Raw genomic sequence first — 26,230 nt, 5'->3', positions numbered from 1 at the left:
CAATAAACCCTTTCCCTTAAAAAACAAACAAAAAACATAATTAGCAAGAAACTTTAAGTGCAATATGAATGACAAAGCAAATTTCCTAAGGCATTTTCAGCTTGCTGTTTTCTAACTCCAGGAAGTAAACAAATGGGAAGCACTTTTTCCTTCCCAACTTCACTGAGTTTCTTTTTATCAGTCAGCAAAGGGCAAAAATAGTAAATATTTGTTAGATGAATGGACGAATATAGTACTTTCCACTTTACAAAGCACTTTTTCATACATTCATCTAATCTTCATGAAGTCCCAGGAAAGGCAAGGATTATCATCCACAGTTAATGGAAAAATGACTGTCAATTTTTGCCGAGAATGAAGACAGAAGGGATCAGAAAAGAGGGCTGCATAGAATTCTCAGAGATCACCTTAGTGTCAATCAACTAATACTACACCTCAGCAAAACTATCCTATTATCCTACTATTCTGACTTATGGTATCCAGCCTACAATGGATAATTAAGCTATTCCCTTGGTTACAGCATTCACTCCTCTCTCAAAAAATCCCATTTTCTTTCTAAAAAGTGTTGCTCAGGTGTCACTTGCTTCACCAAATTGTCCTGGATTAGATCTTTCAGACTCTTACAGTATAAAAACCCTTCCCTTCCACTCACTTCCAACCGGGTTACATAAACTAGTATCTCCCAGCTGTTTTTAGTTACGCAATCTATTTGTTGTTAGACCTGCCCTTTGAGTATGGGAACTATTTGTTGCTCTGGTAAAAAGCATCTTGATTTTGGAGTGTAAATTAATTTTTAAAAATCTCTAATCTTTAATACAGCTCATTTCTCATAGTATTGAGCAGTATTTTTTATCCCTTTAACATAACACTCATAATTTTACAGTGAAGAGTACATTAGATCTGAGAAAATCTGTCTTTAAATTATCTGCCACTGTCTTTACAACTCTCTGTAAATTGAAACTTAATTCAAAACAAAAAGTTTAAAAAAAGAAAACCTCTGCCACTTGTTACTGCTTAATTGTATTAAGTCATAATATTCAGTCTGTGAGAGCTCAATTTCTAGAGCTAACCAACAGCAATTATACAGACTACAGCAAAGACTACTGGAAAACAAAGCTACTAGAACTAAAGCACCTCAAAAGCAGGTTTTTTGTTTAGTTTTTCAACAGATATCTTACAATATTTTTAATTAGCAAGGTCAAATAATTTTCCCTTGCTGTATAGGATGATCAATGCCTAGCCACACCTCCATACACAATGACTATTTTATTTCCCATTATGTGTCATCCACTAACAACTTTGAACCATAAAGTACCACTGCAAACAAAACCAAATCCCTGTCCACACATACACACAATAGGAAGGTACCTTAAAAACTTTGTGGAAAATAGAATTAAAAAGTTGCTTATTTTGAAACAAAAAAATTTGATTCATGCATTTTTTCATAATACACATTTTCCACGAAACTTTTGAAGACTCCTCATACATTTAAGGCATTTTAATCATTCATTCTCTTCCTCTCCCATCTCAAATCTCTACTCCTATAATGAATTACCTTTTTCTTTGTTTAAATATTTATTTATTTGAAAGGCCAAGTTAGAGAGAGAGAGAGAGAGAGAGAGAGAGAGAGAGAGGCAGAGGCAGAAACAGGTAGAGATCTTCTATCTGGATCCACTCTACACATGGCCATAAAGGCCAAGTCTGGTCCAGGCTGAAGTCAATTTTTTTTTTTTTGACAGGCAGAGTGGACAGTAGAGAGAGAGACAGAGAGAAAGGTCTTCCTTTTGCTGTTGGTTCACCCTCCAATGGCCGCCGCGGTAGCGCGCTGCGGCCGGCGCACCGCGCTGATCCGAAGCCAGGAGCCAGGTGCTTCTCCTGGTCTCCCATGGGGTGCAGGGCCCAAGCACTTGGGCCATCCTCCACTGCACTCCCTGGCCACAGCAGAGAGCTGGCCTGGAAGAGGGGCAACCGGGACAGGATCGGTGCCCCGACCGGGACTAGAACCCGGTGTGCCGTGTGCCGGCGCCGCAAGGTGGAGGATTAGCCTATTGAGCCACGGCGCCTGAAGTCAATATTTAAGAATTCCGTGGGGGGGGGGGGCGGTGAAGGGCGGAGCACAGTGGGTTAACTCCCTGGCCTGAAGCACCGGCATCCCTTATGGGCACCAGTTCAAGACCTAGCTGCTCCACTTCCGCCTGGGAAAGCAGTAGAAGATGGCCCAAGTCCTTGGGCCCCTGCACCCACGTGGGAGACCCAGAAGAAGATACTGGCTTCGGATAGGCACAGCTCCGGTCATTGCGGCTAATTGGGGAGTGAACCATCAGATAGAAGACCGATCTGTCTCTCTCTCTCTCTCAACTCTGACTTTCAAATAAACAAATCTTAAATAAAAAAAAAAAGAATTCCATCGGGTCTCCCAGATGCTGTTAGGGACATAAGTACTTGGGCCATCTCCACTGCTTTCCCAGGCATATTAGCAGGGAGCTGGATTGAAGTAGAGCAGCTAGGACTCGAAATGGTGACCATATGGGATGCTGGCACTGCACGCACCAGCTTAACACATTGCACCACCATGTCAATTCCAATCCAATTGCCTTTTTTGTTTACAAATCCATTTGCCTATTCCTTAAGAAGCTTACTCTGGCAAGACAGGTGTGTAGATACTAATAAATTTTGTGTGTGTGAAAAAGAAAGGTGTGAAATGATCAGCGACTGTAATATATATTTTTTTAAGATTTATTTTATTTATTTGAAAGAGTTCGAGGTCTCCCATATGCTGGTTCACTCCCCAAATGGCTGCAACGGCCAGAGCTCAGCCAATCTGAAGTCAGGAGCTTCTCCTGGGTGTGACCCATGGGTGCGGGGATCAAATAACTTGAGCCATCCTTCACTTCTTTCCCAGGCACATTAGTAGGGAGCTGGATTAGAAGTGAAGCAGCCAGGACTCAAATTGGCACCATATGGGATGCCTACACTGCAGGCCAGGGTTTTAATCTGCTGTGCCACAGCGTTGACCCCCAGATTGTAACATACGTTTATAGAATAAGAATTGTTCCCTTCGTGGACAGGCCTAAATTGGGTGTGCTCATTCTTCTCCCCTTGATCAATGATTTTTAAATGTTTAACTATGAAACCCAAAACATAAAACAGACATAAGCAGAAGCTGTTCTGATTGAAGTAAAAAGGAGGTGAGTACAGTAGAACCCTACTAGTTCAGCCCTCCAAAGCACCTTAAGGCTCTATTAACCAGTCTGAAAATTCATGTTCTTCAGACCAAAAAGTTATGTGAAGACTTCTAGAAATCCCCAAGATTGGCCAGTGTTGTGGTATAAGCTGCCACCTGCGACGCCGGCATCCCTTACGGGTGCCGGTTCAAGTCCTGGCTGCTCCATTACCAATCCAGCTCCCTGCTAATGTGCCTGGGAAAGCAGCAGAAGATGGCCCAAGTGCTTGGGCCCCTGTACCCACATGGGAGACATGGAAGCAGCCCCTGGCTCCAGGCTTCAGACTGGCCCAGCCCTGACTGTCATGGCCATTTGGGGATTGAAACAGTGGATGAAAGATCTCTCTGTCTGTCTGTCTCTCTCTCTAATTCTGCCTTTCAAATAAATAAATCTTTGGGTTTCTTTCTTTTTTTTTTTTTTTTTAAGATTTATTTAGTTTAAGATTTAATTAGAAAGGCAGAGGTAGACAGAGGCAGAGGGAGACATCTTCCAAGCGCTGATTCACTCCCCAAATGGCCACAATGGTAGGAGCTGAGACAATCCAAAGCCAGGAGCCAGAAGCTTCTTCCAGGTCTCCCATGTGGGTGCAGGGGCGCAAGCACTTGGGCCATCTTCTGCTGCTTTCCCAGGCACATTAGCAGGGAGTTAGATCAGAAGTAGAGCAGCTGAGACTCAAATTGGTGCCCATATAAGATGCTGGCAGCACCAGCTCCAAAATAATCTTAAGGAATTAAAAAAATGCTGGAATCTTAGCATGAATCAAAGCAATAGCCCCAAAGTGTACTATGCTAACAGCCAATGAATTCTTCATCCACTTGCCATCCACTTGTAGTACAAAATAATTCCACTTTCACTTAACAATGCTCTTGATAAAGAACTTATTAAGTATATTAATTTTCAGTACACATTAAAAAAAAAAAACTTAGGGGTCTACACTGTGGTGTAGTAGGTTAAGCCTCTGCCTGCAGTGCCGGCAGAGTATTTTTTTAAGGATTTTATTTACTTGAAAGTCAGAGAGAAGGAAAAACAGATCTTCCATCTGCTGGTTCACTCCCCAAATGGCAGCAATGGTCAGGGCTGGTCCAGGCTGAAGCCAGGAGCCAGGAGCTTCTTCTCAAGTCTCCCACATGGATGCAGGGGGCTCAAGCTCCTGGGCCATTCTCTGCTGCTTACCCAGGCTCATTAGCAGGGAGCTGGATTGGAAGGGGAGAAGCCAGGATTCGAAGCTGTATCCATAAGGGATTCTAGCACTGCAGGAGGAAGGTTAACCTACTGTGCCAAAGTGCCAGCCCCAGCACACATCTTTTAAATATTTTGATTATTCTTTGGGAAGAACTCCTAAAGCACTTCAATGGATTGAAACTCAGAGTTGATTCAAGGAAAATCACTTGTGTGACTACTTTTGAAAGCTGAATTAACTGCTTTCTTTGTGAACCATCACAATTTTATTTAAAATATAAATGACAAACGATAGCTACTAAGATTTTACGCAGGGGGCAGGCATTGTGGCTCAGTGGCCCTGGCCTGAAGTGCCGGTCCAGACCCGGCTGCTCCATTCCCTGTCCAGCTCTCTGCTGTGGCCAGGGAAAGCAGAAGATGGCCCAAGTCCTTGGGCCCCTGCACCCACGTGGGAGACCTGGAATAAACTCCTGGCTCCTGGCTTTGGATCAGCACAGCTCCGGCTATTGTGGCCATCTGGGAGTGAACCATCAGATGGAAGACTCTCTCTCTCTCTCTGTGTAACTCTACCTCTCAAATAAATATTTTTAAAAAAATTTTAAGCAGATTAGAATGTTGAAAACATACTCACTACTCAGAGCTTATCAGCTTCCCAATTTTTTTTTTTTTTTTTTTTTTTGACAGGCAGAGTGGATAGTGAGAGAGACAGAAAGAAAGGTCTTCCTTTTTGCCGTTGGTTCACCCTCCAATGGTCGCTGCAGCCAGCGCATCTCGCTGATCCGAAGCCAGGAGCCAGGTGCTTCTCCTGGTCTCCCATGCGGGTGCAGGGCCCAAGCACTTGGGCCATCCTCCACTGCCTTCCTGGGCCATAGCAGAGAGCTGGCCTGGAGGAGGGGCAACCGGGATAGAATCCGGCACCCCAACCGGGACTAGAACCTGGTGTGCCGGCACCGCAAGGCGGAGGATTAGCCTGTTAAGCCATGGCGCCGGCCGATTTTTTTATTTATTTATTTGAGAGGTAGAGTTACAGACAGTGAGAGGGAGAGACAGAGAGAAAGGTCTTCCTTCCGTTGGTTCACTCCCAAATGGCCGCAATGGCCAGAGCTATGCCAATCCGAAGCCAGGAGCCAGGCGCTTCTTCCAGGTCTCCCATGTGGGTGCAGGGACCCAAGCACTTGAGCCATCTTCTACTGCTTTCCCAGGCCATAGCAGAGAGCTGGATCGGAAGAGGAGCAGCTAGGACTAGAACCGGCGCTCATATACGATGCCGGTGCCACAGACGGAGGATTAACCTACTGCGCCACGGCACTAGCCCCAACAGCTTCCCAATTCTTAAAAAGACTTATCAAATGAGGCCAGCGCCGTGGCTTAACAGGCTAATCCTCCGCCTTGTGGCGCCAGCACACCGGGTTCTAGTCCCGGTCGGGGCGCCGGATTCTATCCCGGTTGTCCCTCTTCCAGGCCAGCTCTCTGCTATGGCCCAGGAAGGCGGTGGAGGATGGCCCAAGTGCTTGGGCCCTGCACCCGCATGGGAGACCAGGAGAAGCACCTGGCTCCTGGCTTCGGATCAGCGAGATGCGCCAGCCGCAGCGGCCATTGGAGGGTGAACCAACGGCAAAAAGGAAGACCTTTCTCTCTGTCTCTCTCTCTCTCTCTCTGTCCACTCTGCCTGTCAAAAAAAAAAAAAAAAAAAAAAAAGACTTATCAAATGAGATAGCTGAAAATATTAAGAACTGTATGGCCCATGCCATGGCTCAATAGGCTAATCCTCCACATGCGGCGCCAGCACATCGGGTTCTACTCCCGGTCAGGGCACCGGATTCTGGTCCGGTTGCTCCTCTTCCAGTGAAGCTCTCTGCTGTGGCCGGGAGTGCAGTGGAGGATGACCCAAGTCCTTGGGCCCTGCACCCGCATGGGAGACCAGGAGAAGCACCTGGCTCCTGGCTTCAGATCAGCGAGATGCACCAGCCACAGCGGCCACTGGGGGATGAACCAACGGAAAAGGAAGACATTTCTCTCTGTCTCTCTCACTATCCACTCTGCCTGCCAAAAAAAAAAAAAAAAGAACTGTATAAATATAGTTGTATAACTCAGTTAACCAGATTTCCAGACACTCAATGCATGATGTTATAAAGTACACATTAATAATAATAATAATAGGGCCAAAGTTGTGGAGTAGCAGGTAAAGCCATTCCCTGCGAGTGGCTTCTGATTCAGCTCTCTACTAATGGCATGGGAAAAGCAGTGGAGGATGGCCCAAGTGTTGGGGTCCCTGTGACTCAAGTAGAAGACCCTGATGAAGCTTCTGGCTCCTGGCTTCACCTGCCCCAGGCCTGGTTGCTGCAGCAATCTGGGTGTGAACCAGTGTACAGAAAATCTCTCTGTGTGTCTCTTCCTCTCTCTGTAGCTCTTTCAAATAAATAAATACATCTTAATAAATAAAATGCAAGAGTGAAGATCTATTTAAAGTACAAGATCTAACAGTGAATTTTAATGTAACAGTACAGAAGTTCAATGACATGGCTTCAGACTCCATATGGCATAGAATCTTTAAAAAGGTTTCAGTGGGGGGCTGGTGCAGTGGCATAGTGGGTAAAGGGGCTGCCTGCAGTGCCAGCATCCCATATGGGCTCTGGTTCGAGTCCCAATTGCTTGCTCCACTTCCTATCCAGCTTTCTGCTATGGCCTAGCAAAGCAGTAGAAGATGGCCCAAGTCCTTGTGACCTTGCACCTGTGTGGGAATACATGGAGGAAGCTCCTGGCTCCTGACTTCAGATTGGCGCAGCTCTGGCCATTGCAGCCAACTGGGGAGTGAACCAGCAGTTAGAAAACCTCTCTCTTTCTCTCTCTGCCTCTCCTCTCTCTGTGTAACTCTGACTTTCTAATAAACAGATAAAATCTTAAAAAAAAAAAAAAAAAAAAGGTTTCAGTGTAGTCTCAAAGAAATATGTCAGCAAATATCTAAAAAAAGCTATTAAAATATGACTTTTCCCAACTAAATTATCTGTATGAGACTAAATTTTCTTCACATACTTCACCAAAAACAAAATATCAACTGTCAAACAGAAGCCTGATACACAAAGTGATCTTCTGTTAAGCCCACTTTTTCACTAAATTTTAAAATTACTTTTCATAATACTGTCATTTACTTGAGGTTTTTATAAATTTGTTTTAATTTCTAATACAGTATCAATAGAAAACTCATTTAAGCAAAACCTGTTTGAGTCTTTAACAATTTTAGAAAGTTTAAAGGAGTCTGGAGACCACAGAGAGCCACTATCCCATTGCTATAACCACCTCCTAATTCCTCTGCCTGCCTCCAGGTTCGCATCTTCTGGTCTACCCTACTGCCCCATGCATCAGCTTAAACTCTTAGTGTCACAGATTTAGCTATTTAGAGCTACATTTTAAGAAATAATTTTTTACTTCTCCACTAAAACATTGCACGTTTTCCATTTCTCTAAATTAAGTACAAACTTCAATATAGCAAATAATTCTCAGTGTTTACTACATCACTGCAAAGAGACAAGACCTGGATCCATGCCATATGATGGCATCAAGTATATGAGTGAAATGGAAAGATAGCAGAATAGCTTACATGTAATCACACCAATACAAATTACAAGCTCTTGTGTCCCTTGTACAGAAATACAGATATATATTGATTTGCATAATGGCCTACCCTCTTTCAAACAAGACCCTGATTTCTCCCATTTAAGAGAAAGGGAAGCTACCACAGAACTGAAATAGGAACTACAGAAAGTGACTCTAGGACTCTTAGCTCTTCAGCTTCCCAATACCAGAACTTGACAACAGAAGGGTTTTTCATAATTATTCCAACAAAATGCAATTTATTAACTGACTATAAACATAAGATAAAGGTACGTATGATTTTACTAATACTAAGAATGTTTTCACTAGAGCAATAGTCTCAAACAGGGACAACTGACAATTTCTTGAGACATTCTCAATTGTTGTAACTTGAGAAGAGGTGTTAGGGTTATCTAATGATAGGATAGGAATGCTAAAATGCTAAAAATCCTACAAGACTAAAGAGAGTTCACCACAATAAATCTGGCCCAAAGTGTCAACAGTGCCAAAGAAACCCTGCTCAGTAGATGTTTTCATACCCTGCCTCTGACTGGTCAATCTAAATCTCTTATTTCTCTAACCTTTCAACAAATTGCACAATTACAGTTGTCTCTTCACTGGAAATTAAACATCAGTCCTACTTCTTCTACTTCCTACATTAACTGCCTCCACGTAAATATTACAGTAAAATAATATGACCAATTGTTCCCAAGCTCTGCATTTGGTTCCTTAAAAATTTTATTTGCTTTTAGTTATCCAGGAACTGTGGACATAAACAAAGTCAAATACCAAAGTACCACATAACACATAAACAGAATGGGACCCCTTATCTGGCCCCCAAATTTTAGAAGCACACAAATACCCAGCCTCTTTACTGACTAGCTGTAGTTTTAGCTCTTCTATATTTGTTTATTCTTGAATGCAAATGAGGGCCTACTATGTGCAAAACAACCTGAGTACAAAATAAAAAAACATTTTACCATGATCTACTAGAAACACAAACAGCTAAAATACAAAATGGTATGTGCTATAAATAGAAGCATCAAATAAGTGTTAGGGAAGCTTAGAAGAGAGAATGCCAGGAAAGGCTTCCCAGAAGAGGGTGATGCTTTAACTGAGAAATGTCACAGAAAACATATACTGTTCACATTTTAATATTTAGACTACAGTTCCCTTCCTCTCTTAAGCACTACTAGTTTTCAGTTTTTGCTTTGTCATCTAAACAACAGCAAGGTGACAATCTAACAGATGTGAACAGACCACCGTGGCAACTAATTCAATTTCATCCAATCTTAAGTGAGTCAAAATAATTCTGTCGAAGCATTTCCTAGTGCATTCATCCTGTTCTACCTCTGATTTGGCTTTTAAAATAGATCAATTTCCTTCACCAAGCAAATATACTGTCTGCCACCCAGTTAACTAGTGTTTCCTTTGCAATTTCTAAGACTCTTAACAGGGAATGCTCATGGCTTTTTTGGTTCTTCCAATTCATTCTCTAAGGTCCTTAAGGTTACAGTTAGCCAGAAATCCAATTTTTAAAATCTGGCTTGATATGCAACACGTGGAAAAAAGACACGACCCTTTCACTACACAGAACCGACCCTAATTCTTGTATACTGTCTTCAGAACCCTACAAACTTCCGACTCACCCACCCTAACTCTCGGGCTGCCCATTTCTCCTACGGGGAAACCAAGAGTTTAATTTCCTTGCCTTACCCTACCACAATACCTCACTTTGAATTCCGCACCCGAGCCAAACCATGAGTTCCAAGGTACAACTACAAAGTGATTGTGTAGCTTTTTAAGTCTTGTGATGGTTCCTACAACAGTACTGTTGTAGCAACCGTACTATGAATCCTCAGCCACACAGTGAAAAAATTCAGATTTCTAATAGGAAACTGGACAACGATCCCCAGCGGTATAGATTCCTTTCCAGTACATACACCACTGCCATTTTCAAACCCACTTTTTAGTAATGGCAGTCTAGGTTAAGAGATTACTAACGAAGCTTCTACCTGGCCATGCACAGAGCTGGTAGCAACTAAAGCCGTCAGGCTATTGAAGGTAAGTCTACTTCTAACTACTGAATGCCTCTGCTCCCCTCCCTCAAGAAAATCCTTAATAATGGGAGACTGGAACACGCATCCAGGGAGGGTGGGGTAACAGACACATTTCGAAACGGAGTCGAGAGATCTGGCATTCGCTAATGCTGTCTCCGCCTCTGGGCTTCAGTTTCCCCATCTATAAAACCTGGATGTGATGCAGGCTATGGGGGTTGATTTGAATAATCTCTAAGGTCCTTAAGGTTACAGTTAGCCAGAAATCCAATTTTTAAAATCTGGCTTGATACGCAACACGTGGAAAAAAGACACGACCCTTTCACTACACAGAACCGACCCTAATTCTTGTATACTGTCTTCAGAACCCTACAAACTTCCGACTCACCCACCCTAACTCTCGGGCTGCCCATTTCTCCTACGGGGAAACCAAGGCAAATAAAGCCCACCCCGCACGACAGTCGAGGAAGTGAGTCGGAGACCTTATCCTGGCTCTCCCCGCTCTGCCCCGGCAAAGGCCGGCCCCCGAGGGCTCCTAATCACCGCCAAGCGAATGAATGAGTACGAACAGGCAGATGGACGCTCCCCAAGCGTGGGCTGCATCTGGAGACCCCCGGGCCTACACCCCACCGAGGTCGATCCGCTCCTCCGGCCCGCAGCGCAACGGGCCCCGCCCCCCGCCGCCGGTCAGAAGGTGCGCGCCCGGGCGCGAGACTTCGGCGCCGCGGGCCTGGGACGCCCCGCGCACCCGCCCGCCCAGAGGGGAGGAGGAGCCTGCCCGGTCCCTCGCCGCCGCCGCCGCCGGCCCCGACTTACCGCGCTGCGGGGGGGAGGGGAAGTGTCCGGAGTGAGGGCCCAGGCCCGGCCGCCGGCCGCCGCTCACAGAGCAGCGCGAGGCTGCCAAGAAACCGTCGTCGTCGTCGCCGCCGCCACCGCCGCCGCCGCTCCCGACCGCCGCTTCAGGCGCAGCGCGCAGAGGGCCCGACTGCGTCACACGCCGCCCGCCGTCAGAGGCTCGGTCCGGGCGCTCCGCCCTCGCCGCCTGCGCATTGGCAGACCCGGCCGCCACTCTAGGTTCGCCCTGTTAGTCATTGGGCACTGGGTCTTTTGAAACCGAACGTGAGGGCGGTCTTCGGAAGGGGGGGGGAAGAGGAGGGTCAAATGGAGTTAGGGAGAGAAAGGGGAGGGCCTGTGGGAGGTACGTGGAGTCCCGCCCCTCACAGCCGGGGTTGGCTGGGAGAGAGTCTTGACGTCACACAGGGCTCCTCGAAGGGGGCTAGTGAGTGGCCAGACTGGTGTGCACTGGGCGGGATGTAGGAGAAGAGTGATGACGCTACCTGGAGACTCCGCCCCCTTCCTTCGAGCGGAGAGACTCGGGCTGCGGGAGCAGGGGCCAATCAGAGGGAAGGCCCCAGGATGGCATGGTAACTATTCTACCCTTTTCTTGCCCCAGTCCGCGGGCGGTGATGGGAAGGCTTCCTCCTCGCCCTGCTCACACTTCCTGGCCAGACCACGTGCGGAGCTGGCCGCTCTTCCTAGGAGGTGCATCTGTCCGCAAAGCTATTCTGTGGCTAAGAGGCCCTAAATCCCTACCTCCTTATCTCTTAACCCATGCCCGCACCAGCACACACCCTTCCCCTTTATCCCTAGGATAGACATTATGGACATTAGAGATCCTGTAGGGGAATGGCCAACCTTAGATTCCGGTACAACTAAGGATTCTTAGAACTTCTGTCACATTTGAACGTTGAGAACCCATACTTACTCTTAAAGGCCTGGTTCAGATGTCCCCGCATTTGCTGACTTTTCCCAGCAAGCTGCTTAATGCTTGGTTAGGTCTCTGTTACAACCTTGTCACTTTGTATCCTGTTATTTATTCACTTTCTGGTTTTCTTTGCTGGGGGCTTTTAGAGATCAGAGAGCTGCGTTTTCATCCTCTTGCTCTTTTCCTGCCAGGGCCTAGCCCAGAGAAACCTGGTATTACAAGAAGCAGAGGTGGGCTTGTTCTAGAAACTAGACCTCTGGTGGCTGAGGCTCTCACACAGAGTAGCAGCAGCAGTGTTTAGAAAGTGGAGTGTGCAGAACACATGTCCGCCACCACCCCTCCTGGACCATGAAAACAAGCGAGCCTTGTCTAAAGCTTAGATGAGTTTTCAGTGGTAGCAAGGAATTAGAGATAACTGACCTGTTGTAAAGTGGAGTAGTGGGACTGGTGTTGGCCTAGCAGTTAAAATACCACTTGGTTGCTGAGTTCAGTTCCAAAGTGCCTCTGGGTTCATTCCAGCTCCTGACTCCAGTTCCCTACCAGTGCAGTTTCTGGGAGGCAGTGCTGATGGCTCAAATAGTTTAGTTCCTGTCATCCACATGGGAGACCCTTGAGTTTCCGGCTCCAGGCTTCCACTTCAGCCCAGCCCTGGCCTGTGCAGGCATTTAGGAGTTGAATCAGATAGGAGCTCTCTGTCTGCCTCTCAAAGAAAACAATATTTAAGTACAATGGTTATAAAGATGGAATATGATTGTGGCTGGAAGAAACACTTAACATCATATGTGCTTAGTAAATGCTTGAAGAAAAAAAAATGTATAGATGACCAAATAGTAAAGCTAGCTTAAACATCTCCTAAGTGGTCCATTCAAACACTCCTCCTGCTGTCTTTACATCAGAAAGTCATTATCTTTCTGTGGGTAGGTAGAGTGGCCTACTCACTGCCCTCCAGAACATTTATATTTTAAGACTAAGTGCACAGTAGGTGCATTTTTTATGGTTGATGCATGAATCAGTGAATTCTTTTTTTAAAAAAGATGTATTCATTTTATTTGCAAATCAGAGAAAGAGAGTGACAAAGAGGTCTTCCATCTCATCTGCTGGATCACTCCGCAGATGGCTGCAATGGCCAGGACTGGAACAATATGAAGCCAGGAGCCAGGAGCTTCATCCAGGTCTCCCACTTAGGTGGCAGGGGCCCAAGTACTTGGACCATTTCTTGCTGCTTTTCCCAGACTATTAGCAGTGAGCTGGATCAGAAGTGGAGCAGCTGGGACTCGAACCGGCACCCATATGGAATGCTGGCATCACAGGTGGTAGCTTTACCCAGTATGCCAGAACGCCACCCCTAAATCAGTGAATTCTTAAGTAGGAGAACAGTAGTAGTAGAAATATTGGTCTTTGGAATCAGAGAACCCTGGGTGTAAATCTGTTCCCAGGCCGGCGCCGTGGCTTAACAGGCTAATGCTCCGCCTTGCGGTGCCGGCACACCGGGTTCTAGTCCCGGTCAGGGCGCCGGGTTCTATCCCGGTTGCCCCTCTTCCAGGCCAGCTCTCTGCTATGACCCAGGAAGGCAGTGAATGATGGCCCAAGTGCTTGGGCCCTGCACCCGCATGGGAGACCAGAAGAAGCACCTGGCTCCTGGCTTTGGATCAGCGAGATGCGCCAGCCGCAGCGGCCATTGGAGGGTGAACCAAGGGCAAAAAGGAAGACCTTTCTCTCTGTCTCTCTCTCTCACTATCCATTCTGCCTGTCAAAAAAAAAAAAAAAAAAAAAAAAAAATCTGTTCCCAGCCATGTACAGCTGTATGAACTCAGGAAAATTTTCCTGGCCCCTGAACTTAAATTTCCTTGTCTTTTTTTTTTTTAAGATTTATTTATTTATGGCCGGCGCCGCGGCTCACTAGGCTAATCCTCCGCCTTGTGGTGCCGGCACACCAGGTTCTAGTCCCGGTCGGGGCACCGATCCTGTCCCGGTTGCCCCTCTTCCAGGCCAGCTCTCTGCTGTGGCCAGGGAGTGCAGTGGAAGATGGCCCAAGTCCTTGGGCCCTGCACCCCATGGGAAACCAGGAGAAGCACCTGGCTCCTGCCATCGGATCAGCGCGGTGCGCCGGCCGCAGCGCACCAACCACGGCGGCCATTGGAGGGTGACCAACGGCAAAAGGAAGACCTTTCTCTCTGTCTCTCTCTCTACTGTCCACTCTGCCTGTAAAAAAAAAAAAAAAAAAAAAAAAAAAAAAGATTTATTTATTTATTTGAAAGTCAGAGTTACACAGAGAGAGAAGGAGAGTCAGAGACAGAGAGGTCTTCCATCTACTGGTTCACTCCCTAATTGGCTGCAGCGGCTAGAACTGTGCCGATCCAAAGCCAGGAGTGAGCCAGGAGCTTCTTCCAGGTCTCTCATGTGGGTGCAGGGGCCCAAGGACTTGGGCCATCTTGTACTGCTTTCCCAGGCCATAGCAGAGAGCTGGATAGGAAGTAGAGCATCTGGGTCTCTAACCGGCATCCGTATGGGATGCTGGCACTGCAGGTGGTGGCTTTACCCGCTACACCACAGCACTAGCTCCTCCTTGTCTTTAAAATGAGGTTAACAACTGTATTTGCCTCACAAGACTGTGGTGAAAAATAAATGACAACATATATGGAAGGCAATCAGCATGGCACCTGGTATGCAATAAGCCCTAACAAGTGATAGATAATATTTGTATTTGTTAAAAATGTCACAGAGGTCCAATTCTCGATAATCTAGGACATAGGTTCTGACACAGAAAGGGAACTCAGAACTATGTCTTGAGTGGGTGAGTTAATTGAATGCTTCTAGTCCAATGTACTAGTATGTATGCAGAAGTGAAACTAAATATTACACATTTGTGGGCAGACTGGAGTACACATGGGAAATGGGCTGCTCCAGGGAGGATTTTTCTGTGACCACGGTGATTTCTAAGGACCTCTTGTTAGATGCTCTGCTAGGTGTGTGGCCCATAACTCATTATTCCCAGGGGGTCCTAACTGGGGAAGGACATCTTTGTGGAGCCAGGGGCTTCCTGGCACACACACTGTTACTCTGATTCTCATAAGACCCTTTTTGGTTATCAGTATCTTCTTTCTTCCACTCCAAAGACACAGTTTTTCTACATGCTCACAAATGCTTGCTGAGCCAAGCCTGGTCCTTGGCATCAGGAGCTATGATGTCCACAGCTCAACACTCTGCTCTAGATAAGAAAGACAGAGCTAAGTGGGAATCCAGCTCAGGAAAGGAAAATCTTAGGAGCTAGGAGCTGCCAGTCTCACACACATGCTTTGAGAACTCACTGTATGCACCTATGAAGGATTGTGTTTGGGAAGGAAACAGATCTACAAGGATCACAGAATCACCAAAGGCAAGAGACTTCCACAGTGTTGGTTCTGAATTTCTTTATTTTATTTTTTTTATTTTAGAGAAAGGTCAGGCATATATATATATATATATATATATACACACACATATATATATATATATTTGGACAGGCAGAGTGGATAGTGAGAGAGAGAGACAGAGAGAAAGGTCTTCCTTTTTGCCGTTGGTTCACCCTCCAGTGGCCGCTGTGGCCAGCGCATCTCGCTGATCCGAAGCCAGGAGCCAGGCGCTTCTCCTGGTCTCCCATGCGGGTGCAGGGCCCAAGCACTTGGGCCATCCTCCACTGCACTCCTGGGCCATAGCAGAGAGCTGGCCTGGAAGAGGGGCAACCGGGATAGAACCCGGCGCCCCAACCAGGACTAGAACCTGGTGTGCCGGCGCCACAAGGTGGAGGATTACCCTGTTAAGCCACCACGCCAGCCGGTTCTGGATTTCTTAGATGTTGCATAGGAAAGAGCAGCAGAGTTGGAGTCAGAGTTAATTTCAACTTCTAGATCTGCTAATTGTTAGACCTTGTACAAATTATTTAACAGATCTTGCCCCAGCTTCCTTACCTATGAAACTGACATAGTACTTAATATTTTGTAAGGTGCTTGTGAAAGTCAAATAAGGTAATGAAATTTGCAAAGGACCGGGCACATATTTGTCCATAGTAAGCAATCAGTAAATACTGATTCCGTCTTCTTGTCCCATGACTTGGTAAGGAAGGGAAAGGTTTGTAAGTAACACATAAGTGGATTTTTACAAATCCTATGTGAATCCCTTTGACTTTTTTTTTTTTTTTTAAACAGGCAGAGTGGACAGTGAGAGAGAGAGACAGAGAGAAAGGGTCTTCCTTTGCCGTTGGTTCACCCTCCATTGGCCGCCGCGGCCCATGCACTGCGGCCGGCGCACCATGCTGATCCAAAGGCAGGAGCCAGGTGCTTATCCTGGTCTCCCATGGGGTGCAGGGCCCAAGTACTTGGGCCATCCTCCACTGCACTCCCGGGCCATAGCAGAGAGCTGGCCTGGAAGAGGGGCAACCGGGACAGAATCCGGCGCCCTGACTGGGACTAGAACCCGGTGTGCTGGCGCCACAGGCGGAGGATTAGCCTATTGAGCCATGGCGCCGGCCATTCCCTTTGACTTTTAAGCAGAGCATTTACTTAATTATATTAAATGAATTTACCAGAATGTTCAGGATTTTATCTAACATTTTATACTTTCTATTTGTTTAACCTGTTCTGTTTTTCTTTACTTTTTATTTTTTTATAACAGTAGTTGCCGTTTGCTGAGGCACAGCCCTTTGCCAGAGTTTTTTAAAAACTTAGATAGAGCCAGCGCCGCAGCTCAATAGGCTAATCCTCTGCCTGTGGCAGCAGCACACCAGGTTCTATTCCCGGTCGGGGTGCCGGATTCTGTCCCGGTTGCCCCTCTTCCAGGCCAGCTCTCTGCTATGGCCCGGGAGTGCAGTGGAGGATGGCCCAAGTGCTTGGGCCCTGCACCCGCATGGGAGACCAGGAGAAGCACCTGGCTCCTGGCTTCGGATCAGCGAGATGCGCCGGCTGCAGCGCACCGGCTGCAGCAGCCATTGGAGGGTGAACCAACGGCAAAGGAAGACCTTTCTCTCTGTCTCTCTCTCTCACTGTCCACTCTGCCTGTAAAAAAAAAAAAAAAAAAAAAAAAAAAAAAAAAAAAAAAAAAAGCCTTAGATATAATCCACACAACACAAAATTCACCTTTTTTTTTTTTTTTAAAGATTTATTTTATTGGGGCTGGCACTGTGGCATAGCGGGTAAAGTCGCCACCTGAAGCACAAGCATCCCATATCCCATATGGGCGCCGGCTGTTCCACTTCCTATCCAGCTCTCTGCTATGGCCTAGGAAAGCAGTAGAAGATGGCCCAAATCCTTGGGCCCCTGCACCCGTGTGGGAGACCTGGAAGAATAAATTCAAAGATTTATCTATTTTGCTTGAAAGAGTTATACAGAGAAAAGAGAGGCAGAGAGAGAAAGAGATCTTCCATTCACTGGTTCACTCCCCAGATGGCCGCAATGGCCAGAGCTGCACCAATCCGAAGCCAGGAGCCAGGAGCTTCTTCCAGGTCTGCCACGTGGGTGCAGGGGCCCAAGGACTTGGGCCATCTTCTACTGCTATCTCAGGCCATAGCAGAGAGCTGGATAGGGAGTGGAGCAGCCAGGACTCAAACCGGCGCCCATATGGATGCTGGCGCTTCAGGCCAAGGCTTTAACCCACTGTGCCCAGTGCTGGCCCCAAAATTCACCCTTTTAAAATGTATAACTTATGGGCTGGCAATGTGGCATAGAAGGTTACGCCTCCAGCTTCAGTGCTGGCAATCCCAAATGGGTACCACTTGAGTCCCAGCTGCCCCACTTGTGATCCAGCTCCCTGCTAATGTACCTGAGAAAGCAGAAGATGGCCCATGTTTGGGCCCCCACACCCACGTGGGAGACCTTGATGAAGCTCCTGCCTCCTGACTTCCAAATGGCCCAGCCTCAGCTGTTGTGACCATTTAGCGTCTGAGCCAGAGAATGGAAGATATCTCTGTCTCTCCCTCTCTTTCTCTTTAATTCTGCCTTTCAAATAAATAAATAAATCTTTAAAAGTGAAATGTATAATTTAGTGGATTTTATTGTTTTCAGAGGCTGTGCAACCATCACAACTGTGTAATTCTAGAACATTTTGTTAACCCCAAGAAGAAACTCAAACCCATTAGCAACCACTCCCCCTTCCCACCTTCCCTTAACCCCTAGGCTCCTTTCTGTATGGATTTGCTTATTCTGGACATCTCATATAAATGGAATCGCACAAAATATGGCCTTTATGTGTGACTTCTTTCACTTAACAGTGTTTTCAAAGTTCATTTATGTGTAGCATACATCAGTAATTCTTGCTTTTTATGGTCAAATACATAACACTGCATGAATACTACCTTTTGTTTATTCATTGATGAGTTGATGAACATTTGGGTTGTTTTCACTTTTTAACCATTATGAGTAATGCTGCACGAATATTCATATAAAATTATTTGTGGATGAATATTTTCAACTTTCTTGGGTTTATACCTAGGAATGGAATTGCTAGGTTATCTGGTAACTCTGTGTTTACCTTTTTTTTTTTCCATTTGTCAGGTGCTTTATTTGTTAAAAAAGATTTTATTTATTTGAAAGGCAGAGATCTATCTATCTATCTGTCTATCTGTCTATCTGCTGGTTCACTTCCCAAATGGCTATAACAGCCAGCTCTGGGCCAGACCGACACCTGAAGCCAGCAGCCCCATCCTGCCATCTGAGTGGCAGGGGCCCAAGAACTGGACCATCTTCTGTTACCTTTCGAGGCAGATTAGCAGGGAACTGGCTCAGAAACAGAGCAGCAGTAATCAAACTGGTGCTCTGATAGGGGAATGTCAACTTCGCAAGTGGCAGCTGAACCCACTAGGCCACATATCCAAATACTTTATTTTTGAGTCTGCATGTTGACTTAAAAAAAAAAAGCCGGTGCCACGGCTCAATAGGCTAATCCTCTGCCTGCGGCACCGGCATACCGGGTTCTAGTCCCGGTTGGGGTGCCGGATTCTGTCCCAGTTGCCCCTCTTCCAGGCCAGCTCTCAGCTGTGGCCAGGGTGTGCAGTGGAGGATGGCCCAAGTCCTTGGGCCCTGCACCCCAGGGGAGACCAGGAGAAGCACCTGGCTCCTGCCTTCGGATCAGCGCGATGCGCCGGCTGCAGCGCACCGGCCACAGCAGCCATTGGAGGGTGAACCAATGGAAAAAGGAAGACCTTTCTCTCTGTCTCTCTCTCTCACTGTCCACTCTGCCTGTCCAAAAAAAAAAAAAAAATTGAGGTAAAAGTTACCTAACATAAAATGAAACTTTTGAAGTAAACAATTCAGTGGCATTTGACGCATTCACAATGTTGTGCAGTTCCTGGTTACTCCTAGTTCCAAACACTTCCACCACTCCAAAGTAAAACCTGTTAACCCTTTAAGGACTAGCTCCCTATTCTCTTCCACTGACCCCTGATCACAACCAACGTGCATTCTGTCTCAATGAATTTCTTTACTCTGGAAACTTCTTATATAAATGAAATCATATAATATGTGGCCTTTTGTGTCTGACGTCATTCACTTCATTTGTTCTCAAGTTTCATCTGAGCTGGAGTAAGTGTCAGTTCTTCATTCATTCTTATATAATATTCCACTATATGGCTGTACTACCTTTTGTTTATCCATTCATTTCTTGGTGAACATTTGGGGGTTTCCATCTTGTGGGTGACTTGTGTTACACGTACCTGTCCGAGTACTTGTTCTCAGTTCTTTGCGTATGGACTGAGGAATGGAATTGTGAGGTCACATTTCCAGTAACTCTCTGTTTAACTTTTAGAAAACTGCCAAGCTGTTTTTCAAACTGACCACACTATTTTACATTCCTGCAACAATATATGAGGGTTCAAATTTCTCTACATCCTTACTAACACTTATTTTCATTTTTGTTTTTTAAAGATTTATTTATTTGAAAGGCAGAGTGACAGAAAAAGAGCAATTCAGATGGAGAAAGAGATCTTCCATCCACTGGTTCACTCCCCAGACAGCTGGGCCAAGCTGAAGGCAGGAGCCAAGAACTCCGACTGGGTCTCCCCTGTGGTTGGCAGGGGCCTAAGCACTCAGGTCATTCTCCACTGCCCTCCCAGGCTCAATAGCATGGAGCTGGATCAGAAGCAGAGAAGATGTGACTTGAAATAACACTCTAATATGGGATGCTGGTGTCACAGGCAAGCAGCTTAATCTAATGTACCACAGTGCCAACACCACTTATTTTTCTTTTTAAAAAACGTTTTAGGCCGGCGCCGCGGCTCACTAGGCTAATCCTCCGCCTTGCGGCGCCGGCACACCGGGTTCTAGTCCCGGTCGGGGCACCGATCCTGTCCCGGTTGCCCCTCTTCCAGGCCAGCTCTCTGCTGTGGCCAGGGAGTGCAGTGGAGGATGGCCCAAGTCCTTGGGCCCTGCACCCCATGGGAGACCAGGAGAAGCACCTGGCTCCTGCCATCGGATCAGCGCGGTGCGCCGGCCGCAGCGCGCTACCGCGGCGGCCATTAGAGGGTGAACCAAAGGCAAAAGGAAGACCTTTCTGTCTGTCTCTCTCTCACTATCCACTCTGCCTGTCAAAAAAAAAAAAAAAAAAAAAAAAAACAAAAAAACGTTTTAGGGGCTGGCACTGTGGTGTAGTGGGTTAAGCCACCACCTGCAATGCAGGCATCCCATATGGACACCAGTTGGAGCGCTGGCTGCTCCATGTCACATCCAGATCCCTGATAATGAGGCTGGGAAAGCAGTGGAAAATGGCCCAAGTACTTGTGCCACTGCACTCATGTGGGAGACCCAGCAGAAGCTCCTGGCTCCTGACTCCTGGCTCTTGGAGTCTTTTTTATGAATCTTTTTTTTTTTTTTTTTTTTTTTTTTTGACAGGCAGAGTGATAGTGAGAGAGAGAGACAGAGAGAAAGGTCTTCCTTTTTGCCGTTGGTTCACCCTCCAGTGGCCACTGCGGTCGGCACATCGTGCTGATCCGAAGCCAGGAGCCAGGTGCTTCTCCTGGTCTCCCATGCGGGTGCAGGGCCCAGGGACTTGGGCCATCCCCCACTGCCTTCCCGGGCCATAGCAGAGAGCTGGCCTGGAAGAGGGCAACCGGGATAGAATCCAGCGCCCCAACCGGGACTAGAACCCGGTGTGCCGGCGCCACAAGGTGGAGGATTAGCCTGTTAAGCCACGGCGCCAGCCGGCTCTTGGTTTTAATCTGACCCAGCTCTGGCCATTGCAGCCACTGGAGGGGGGGTGTGGGGTGTGAACCAACAGATTGAAGATCTCTCTCTCTCTCTTTCTCTCCTTCTCTAACTCTGCATTTCAAATAAAATAAAGAAATATTTAAAAATTTTTATTATAGCCATCCCACAATCTGTGGGATGCATTTCCCTAATGATTAATGATTGAGAATCTTTTCACTGCTTATTGGCCATTTATGTGAGGATACTTCAAAAAGTGGAAAAGAGAGTTAAAAGATAAGTTTATTTGGGTGCAAGTAATTTTTGAAATCTGTGCATAGTTTTTTGTTTGTTTATATAGATAGAGGTAGGAACAGAGAGAAAGAGATCTTCCATCCACTGGTTTGCTTTCTAGATAGTGGCAATGGCTGGGGTGGGGCCAGACTGAAACCAGGAGCCAGGATCTTCATCTGGGTCTCCCACGTGGGTGGTAGGGACCCAAGCACCTGGGCCATTTTTCTGCTGCTGTTCCTAAGCCAATATCAGGGAGCTGGATTGGAAGTGGAGCAATTGGGCTCAAATCGGTGCCCATATGGGTAGGGGGCATCACAGGTGGCAGCTTTACCTGCTGTACCATAATGCTGGCCCCTGTGGCCCCTGTGCATTTTTTTTTTTTAAGATTTATTTGAGTTACAGAGAGGCAGAGGCAGAGGCAGAGAGAGAGAGAGAGAGGTCTTCCATCTGCTGGTTCACTCCCCAAATGGCCACAATGGCGGGAGCTGTGCCAATCCAAAGCCAGGAGCCAGGAGATTCTTCCGGGTCTCCCACATGGCTTCAGGGGCCCGTGTACTACTTGGGCCATCTTCTACAGCTTTCCCAGGCCATAGCAGAGGGCTGGATAGGAAGAGGAAGAGCTGGGACTACCATATGGGATGCCAGTGCCACAGGCCAGCCCCCCTGCATTGTTTTATAATAACATGCATCTCTCATGAACTTTTTTGAAGACTCCTTGAAGCATGGATTTCAATTTTTTAAACAATATTTATTTTATTTTTGAAAGGCAGTTAGTTACAGAGAAAGAGAGGGAAAGACAGAGAGATCTTCCAACTACTGGTTCACCTCCCAGATGGCTGCAACAGCTGCGGCTGGGCCATGCCAAAGCTAGGAGCCAGGGAGCTAGGAGCTTCCTCTGGGTCTCCCATGTGGGTGCAGGGGCCCAAATACTTGGGCCATCTTCTGCTGCTTTCCTAGGTGTATTAGGTGTATTAGCAGGGAGCTGGATTGGAAGTGGAGCAACCGGGACTTGAACCAGTGCTCACATGGGATGCCAGCATTGCAGGCAGAAGTTTTACCTGTTATTCTATAATGCCAACATCTCCATGACCTTTTTTTTTTTTTTTTTAACTTTTTGACAGGCAAAGTTAGACAGTGAGAGAGACAGAGAGAAAGGTTTTTCTTCCATTGGTTCAGCCCCCAAATGGCCGCTACGGCTGGCATGCTGCACCAATCCGAAGCCAGGAGCCAGGTGCTTCTTCCTGGTCTCCCATGCGGGTGCAGGTCCCAAGGACTTGGGCCATCCTCCACTGCCTTCCCGGGCCACAGCAGAGAGCTGGACTGAAGAGGAGCAACCGGGACAGAATCCGGCGCCCCAGCTGGGACTAGAACCTGGGGTACCAGTGCCACAGGCAGAGGATTAGCCTAGTGAGCTGTGGCGCCGGCCTTTCCATTATCTTTTAAAGTATCCTTATGTCTCTCTTTCCTTGCATTCTTTTAAACTTCATTTCTCCTCCTATACTAGTTTAGAAGTTAAATGATTTTTCTATTATTAACATTTTAGTGATCTCCTTAGACATGACTACATGCACCCTTATTTACCAAAGCGTCATGCTAATCTGTATCTTTATGGACTGGATACAGTTTGCTGAGAAGGAGAAGGGGAATGAGAACATTCCAGGCCAGATAAACAGGGAAAACAAAGGTGTGGGTCAGGAAAGAGCTCAATGTATCCAGAAGTATATACTTGAACTTGATCCTAGAAGTAAAAAGGGAGCAAAGAAAGTTCCATAGAACACTGAAGATTTAATTCCTGTTTGAGTCATTGTGGGGCTATAGCAAGATGAGAGAGCAACGCAGTGGATATTTTAAAGCCATCCAAGAAGTTTGCCTTGGTCATGAAAAAGATCTCTGAAAAGGACAAAGAATGACTCCTCTGCAACCCAAAGGGACTGCTGATTTTCCTGAGGCTTCCCAGGAGACACAGGCAACCTTTGGCCTGACGCTGGTTGTCTTCAGCCCTGTCTGTATCTCTGCCTCTTAGTTCACTCCAGCCATGCTCACTCCTCACTCCAGCTGCCACCCCTAGCAGTTGTTCTTCAAAAGCCTTTCGGGGTGTGGGAGGGTGGGCTTTGGCTCTAATGGGATGACTGTATCCTATTTGGAAGTGCCTGTTTGGAGTCCTGGCTTTGCTTCCGATTCCAGCTTCCAGCCGCAAATGATGGCTCAAGTAGCTGAGTGCCCGCCACCTACTTGGGAGACCTGGATTGAGTATTGAGTTCCCAGCTCCTGGCTTCAGCCTTGCCCAGGCTGTGCTGTTGCAGGCATTTGGGGAGTGAACCAGCAGATGGAAGCTCACTCTTTCTCCTCTCTCTGTGTCCATCTCTCTCTCTCTCCTTGTCTCTCTGCCTTTCAAATAAAATGAAAGTAAATATAAATTTTAGAAGCAACAGAAAGTTTCTTAAAGTTCCTAAATCTCTGATTTATTGAAGTACCTCCCTTCTACCAAAACTGAGTTCAATTAAACCAATACAAAAAAACCTCCTACTGTGTGTCTCTGTCCCTGGACTAAGCTGAAAGATTAAGAAATGAATGAACTTAAATGAACTTCCAGAAATGTGGAGGAAGACAGGCAGCAAGTTATTTTGCTGCATTGAAGTCATGGTGCTGATAGAAGTGTGCTACAAGACCACGTGATGCTGCTTGTGGAGAAGGGAGGCAGCCACATCATGGAATCCAGGGGGAGACAAGGGAGAAGTTGAGCAAAGCTTCATGGCCAAGGGAGTGCACCTAGTGTGTAAAATTTGTGGCTGCCAGAGTGGAAGATGACCAGATTATGAAGAATGTTGAATATCACACTAAGGAATTTGCTCTTGATCCTTAAAGTTGAGGGGAGGCCAGCGCCACGGCTCAATAGGCTAATCCTCTGCCTGCAGCGCTGGCACACCAGGTTCTTTTTTTAAAAATTTTTTTTGACAGAGTGGACAGTGAGAGAGAGAGAGACAGAGAGAAAGGGTCTTCCTTTGCCGTTGGTTCACCCTCCAATGGCCGCCGCGGCCGGCGCGCTGCAGCCGGTGCACCGCGCTGATCCGATGGCAGGAGCCAGGTGCTTATCCTGGTCTCCCACGCGGGTGCAGGGCCCAAAGACCTAGGCCATCCTCCACTGCACTCCAGGGCCACAGCAGAGAGCTGGACTGGAAGAGGAGCAACCGGGACAGAATCCAGCGCCCCGACTGGGACTAGAACCCGGTGTGCCGGCGCTGCTAGGCGGAGGATTAGCTTATTGAGCCACGGCGCCGGCCGGCACAACAGGTTCTAGTCCCAGTCGGGGCGCTGGATTCTGTCCCGGTTGCTCCTCTTCCAGTCCAGCTCTCTGCTGTGGCCCTGGAGTGCAGTGGAGGATGGCCTAGGTCTTTGGGCCCTGCACCCGCGTGGGAGACCAGGAGAAGCACCTGGCTCCTGGCTTTGGATCAGCACTCAGCACAGTGTGCCGGCTGCAGCACGCCAGCTGCGGCAGCCACTGGGGGGTGAACCAATGGAAAAGGAAGACCTTTCTCTCTGTCTCTCTCTCTCTCTCTCACTGTCCACTCTGCCTGTCAAAAAAAACCACAAAGTTAAGGGGAGTTGCTAACTAACTCATCTGCAGCAAAGGCAGGACAAGAGCCAGTGCGGCTGTAATTGGGAAGTTGATGGAGAGACAGGAGGACAAGGAGACAGTGAAGGAGACTGGCTGTAAGTTTTCTATATTTTCTAGCTGTCATCTGTCACCCCCTTCTGTGCTGTCCTCATGCTACTAGGGGCTGGAATATCCCTGTGAACAGTCTGCTTGGAGGTATCTGGTATATAAGTACAAACAGGGAGTCCAGTAGTGATTGTGGCTAAATCTGGGAAATAGTGGCACTGCTGCAGACACAGTCCTCTCTGGGGTATGTCCAGACTCCAGTCAAAACTACCAGGAAGGCAGGAGACCCTCAACTGAGGCAGGAGGGCCTCAACAACAGCAGCAGCTACTTGGAGCAGGGACAAATGCTGATTCAGTAACTACTGAGTACCTACTGAATGAGGACAAAGCAAGATGCTTAGATGGTTGCTCAACTGCTTTGTCTGCAAAATGGAATCCATCAAACTTACCTACTAGACTATTAAGAGGATCAGATGAGAGTATATATACAATCCTTGACACACAGTAAGAATCAATTCTTCTACTTTTCTCACAGAAACCAGTGAGGGTGGGAGTCTTTCAAATAAACAGCAAAAGTCTTAAAAATAAACAGATTCAAACAAGGTCAGGGACAACCAAGGTCAAATTTTTTCAGGAAAGGCCTCAGGGCAGGCATTTTGCACATTGGTTAAGACCCTACTTTGGGATGCCCACATCCCATATCAGAGTATGTGTTTGATTCCTACATTCACTTCCAATCCAGCTTCCTGCTAATGAGCACTCTGGGAGGCAGCCATGATGGCTCAAGGTGCTTGGGTCCCTGCCACCCCATTGGGAAAACTGGATTGAGTTCTGAGCTTCTGGCTCCATCCTGGCCCAGCTCTGGGCATTACAGGCATTTAGGGAGTGAACCAGCATGTGGAAGCTCTCTCTCTCCATGTCTGTCTCTGTCTCTCTGCTTTCAAAGAAAATGAAAATAAGTCAAATTTTAAAAATTAAAAGAAGAAAAGGCTGAATCAGGATGATTTCAGGCTCTCTGGCTTATGCATCTAGCTGTAAGAATTATCATGTATTGTGTATTTTCCACTTGCCTGTCATGTTGCTCTATTATCTCTAATTCTCAAGACAACCGATGATGTGGGTAGTCCTAAACCATTTATGGATGAGAAAAAGCTTAGAGCTTTATGATGAATTGCCCACATTGCCCAGGTCATCAGAGTATTAAGGGCAGAAATAGCGCACCTCAAAGTTCAGGCACTGGAGATGACTGGAAACAGTACTTAGGGATAAGGGAACAGACAAGGAGTAAAGATAGAAAACAAGCCAGGAGCAGGCAC

General features: G+C 46.9%; 2 protein-coding genes across 13 annotated transcripts in view; one reads left to right on the top strand and one right to left on the bottom strand.

Annotated features, from left to right (window-relative positions):
- The window catches only part of NUP98 (nucleoporin 98 and 96 precursor), a 139,157-nt gene extending 128,176 nt beyond the window's left edge, over positions 1-10,981 (bottom strand). For 7 of the 8 annotated variants that reach the window (XM_062196630.1, XM_062196631.1, XM_062196626.1 and 4 more), the window contains exon 1: positions 10,865-10,981. The gene's annotated coding sequence lies outside the window, so the exon portion shown is untranslated. Of the gene's footprint in view, positions 1-10,617; positions 10,637-10,864 lie in introns of those variants that run through there. The other variant, XM_062196625.1, reaches the window with a different exon arrangement.
- Positions 10,982-11,373: 392 nt separating this feature from the next.
- PGAP2 (post-GPI attachment to proteins 2) overlaps positions 11,374-26,230 on the top strand; it is a 30,074-nt gene continuing 15,217 nt past the window's right edge. For 2 of the 5 annotated variants that reach the window (XM_062196613.1, XM_062196611.1), the window contains exon 1: positions 11,374-11,472. Coding sequence is in view for 1 of the 5 variants with exons in the window: in XM_062196619.1 (XP_062052603.1) it covers positions 11,470-11,472 (3 nt within the window). In the remaining 4 variants the exon portion in view is untranslated. The remainder of the gene's footprint in view (positions 11,473-26,230) is intronic. The other 3 variants (XM_062196617.1, XM_062196615.1, XM_062196619.1) reach the window with 2 other exon arrangements.

The sequence above is a fragment of the Lepus europaeus genome, chromosome 7 (genome assembly GCF_033115175.1).
Source record: "Lepus europaeus isolate LE1 chromosome 7, mLepTim1.pri, whole genome shotgun sequence".
NCBI classification, from domain to species: domain Eukaryota; kingdom Metazoa; phylum Chordata; class Mammalia; order Lagomorpha; family Leporidae; genus Lepus; species Lepus europaeus.
Note: the sequence above shows the minus strand (reverse complement) of the source record. Positions and strands in the feature narration are given on the sequence as shown.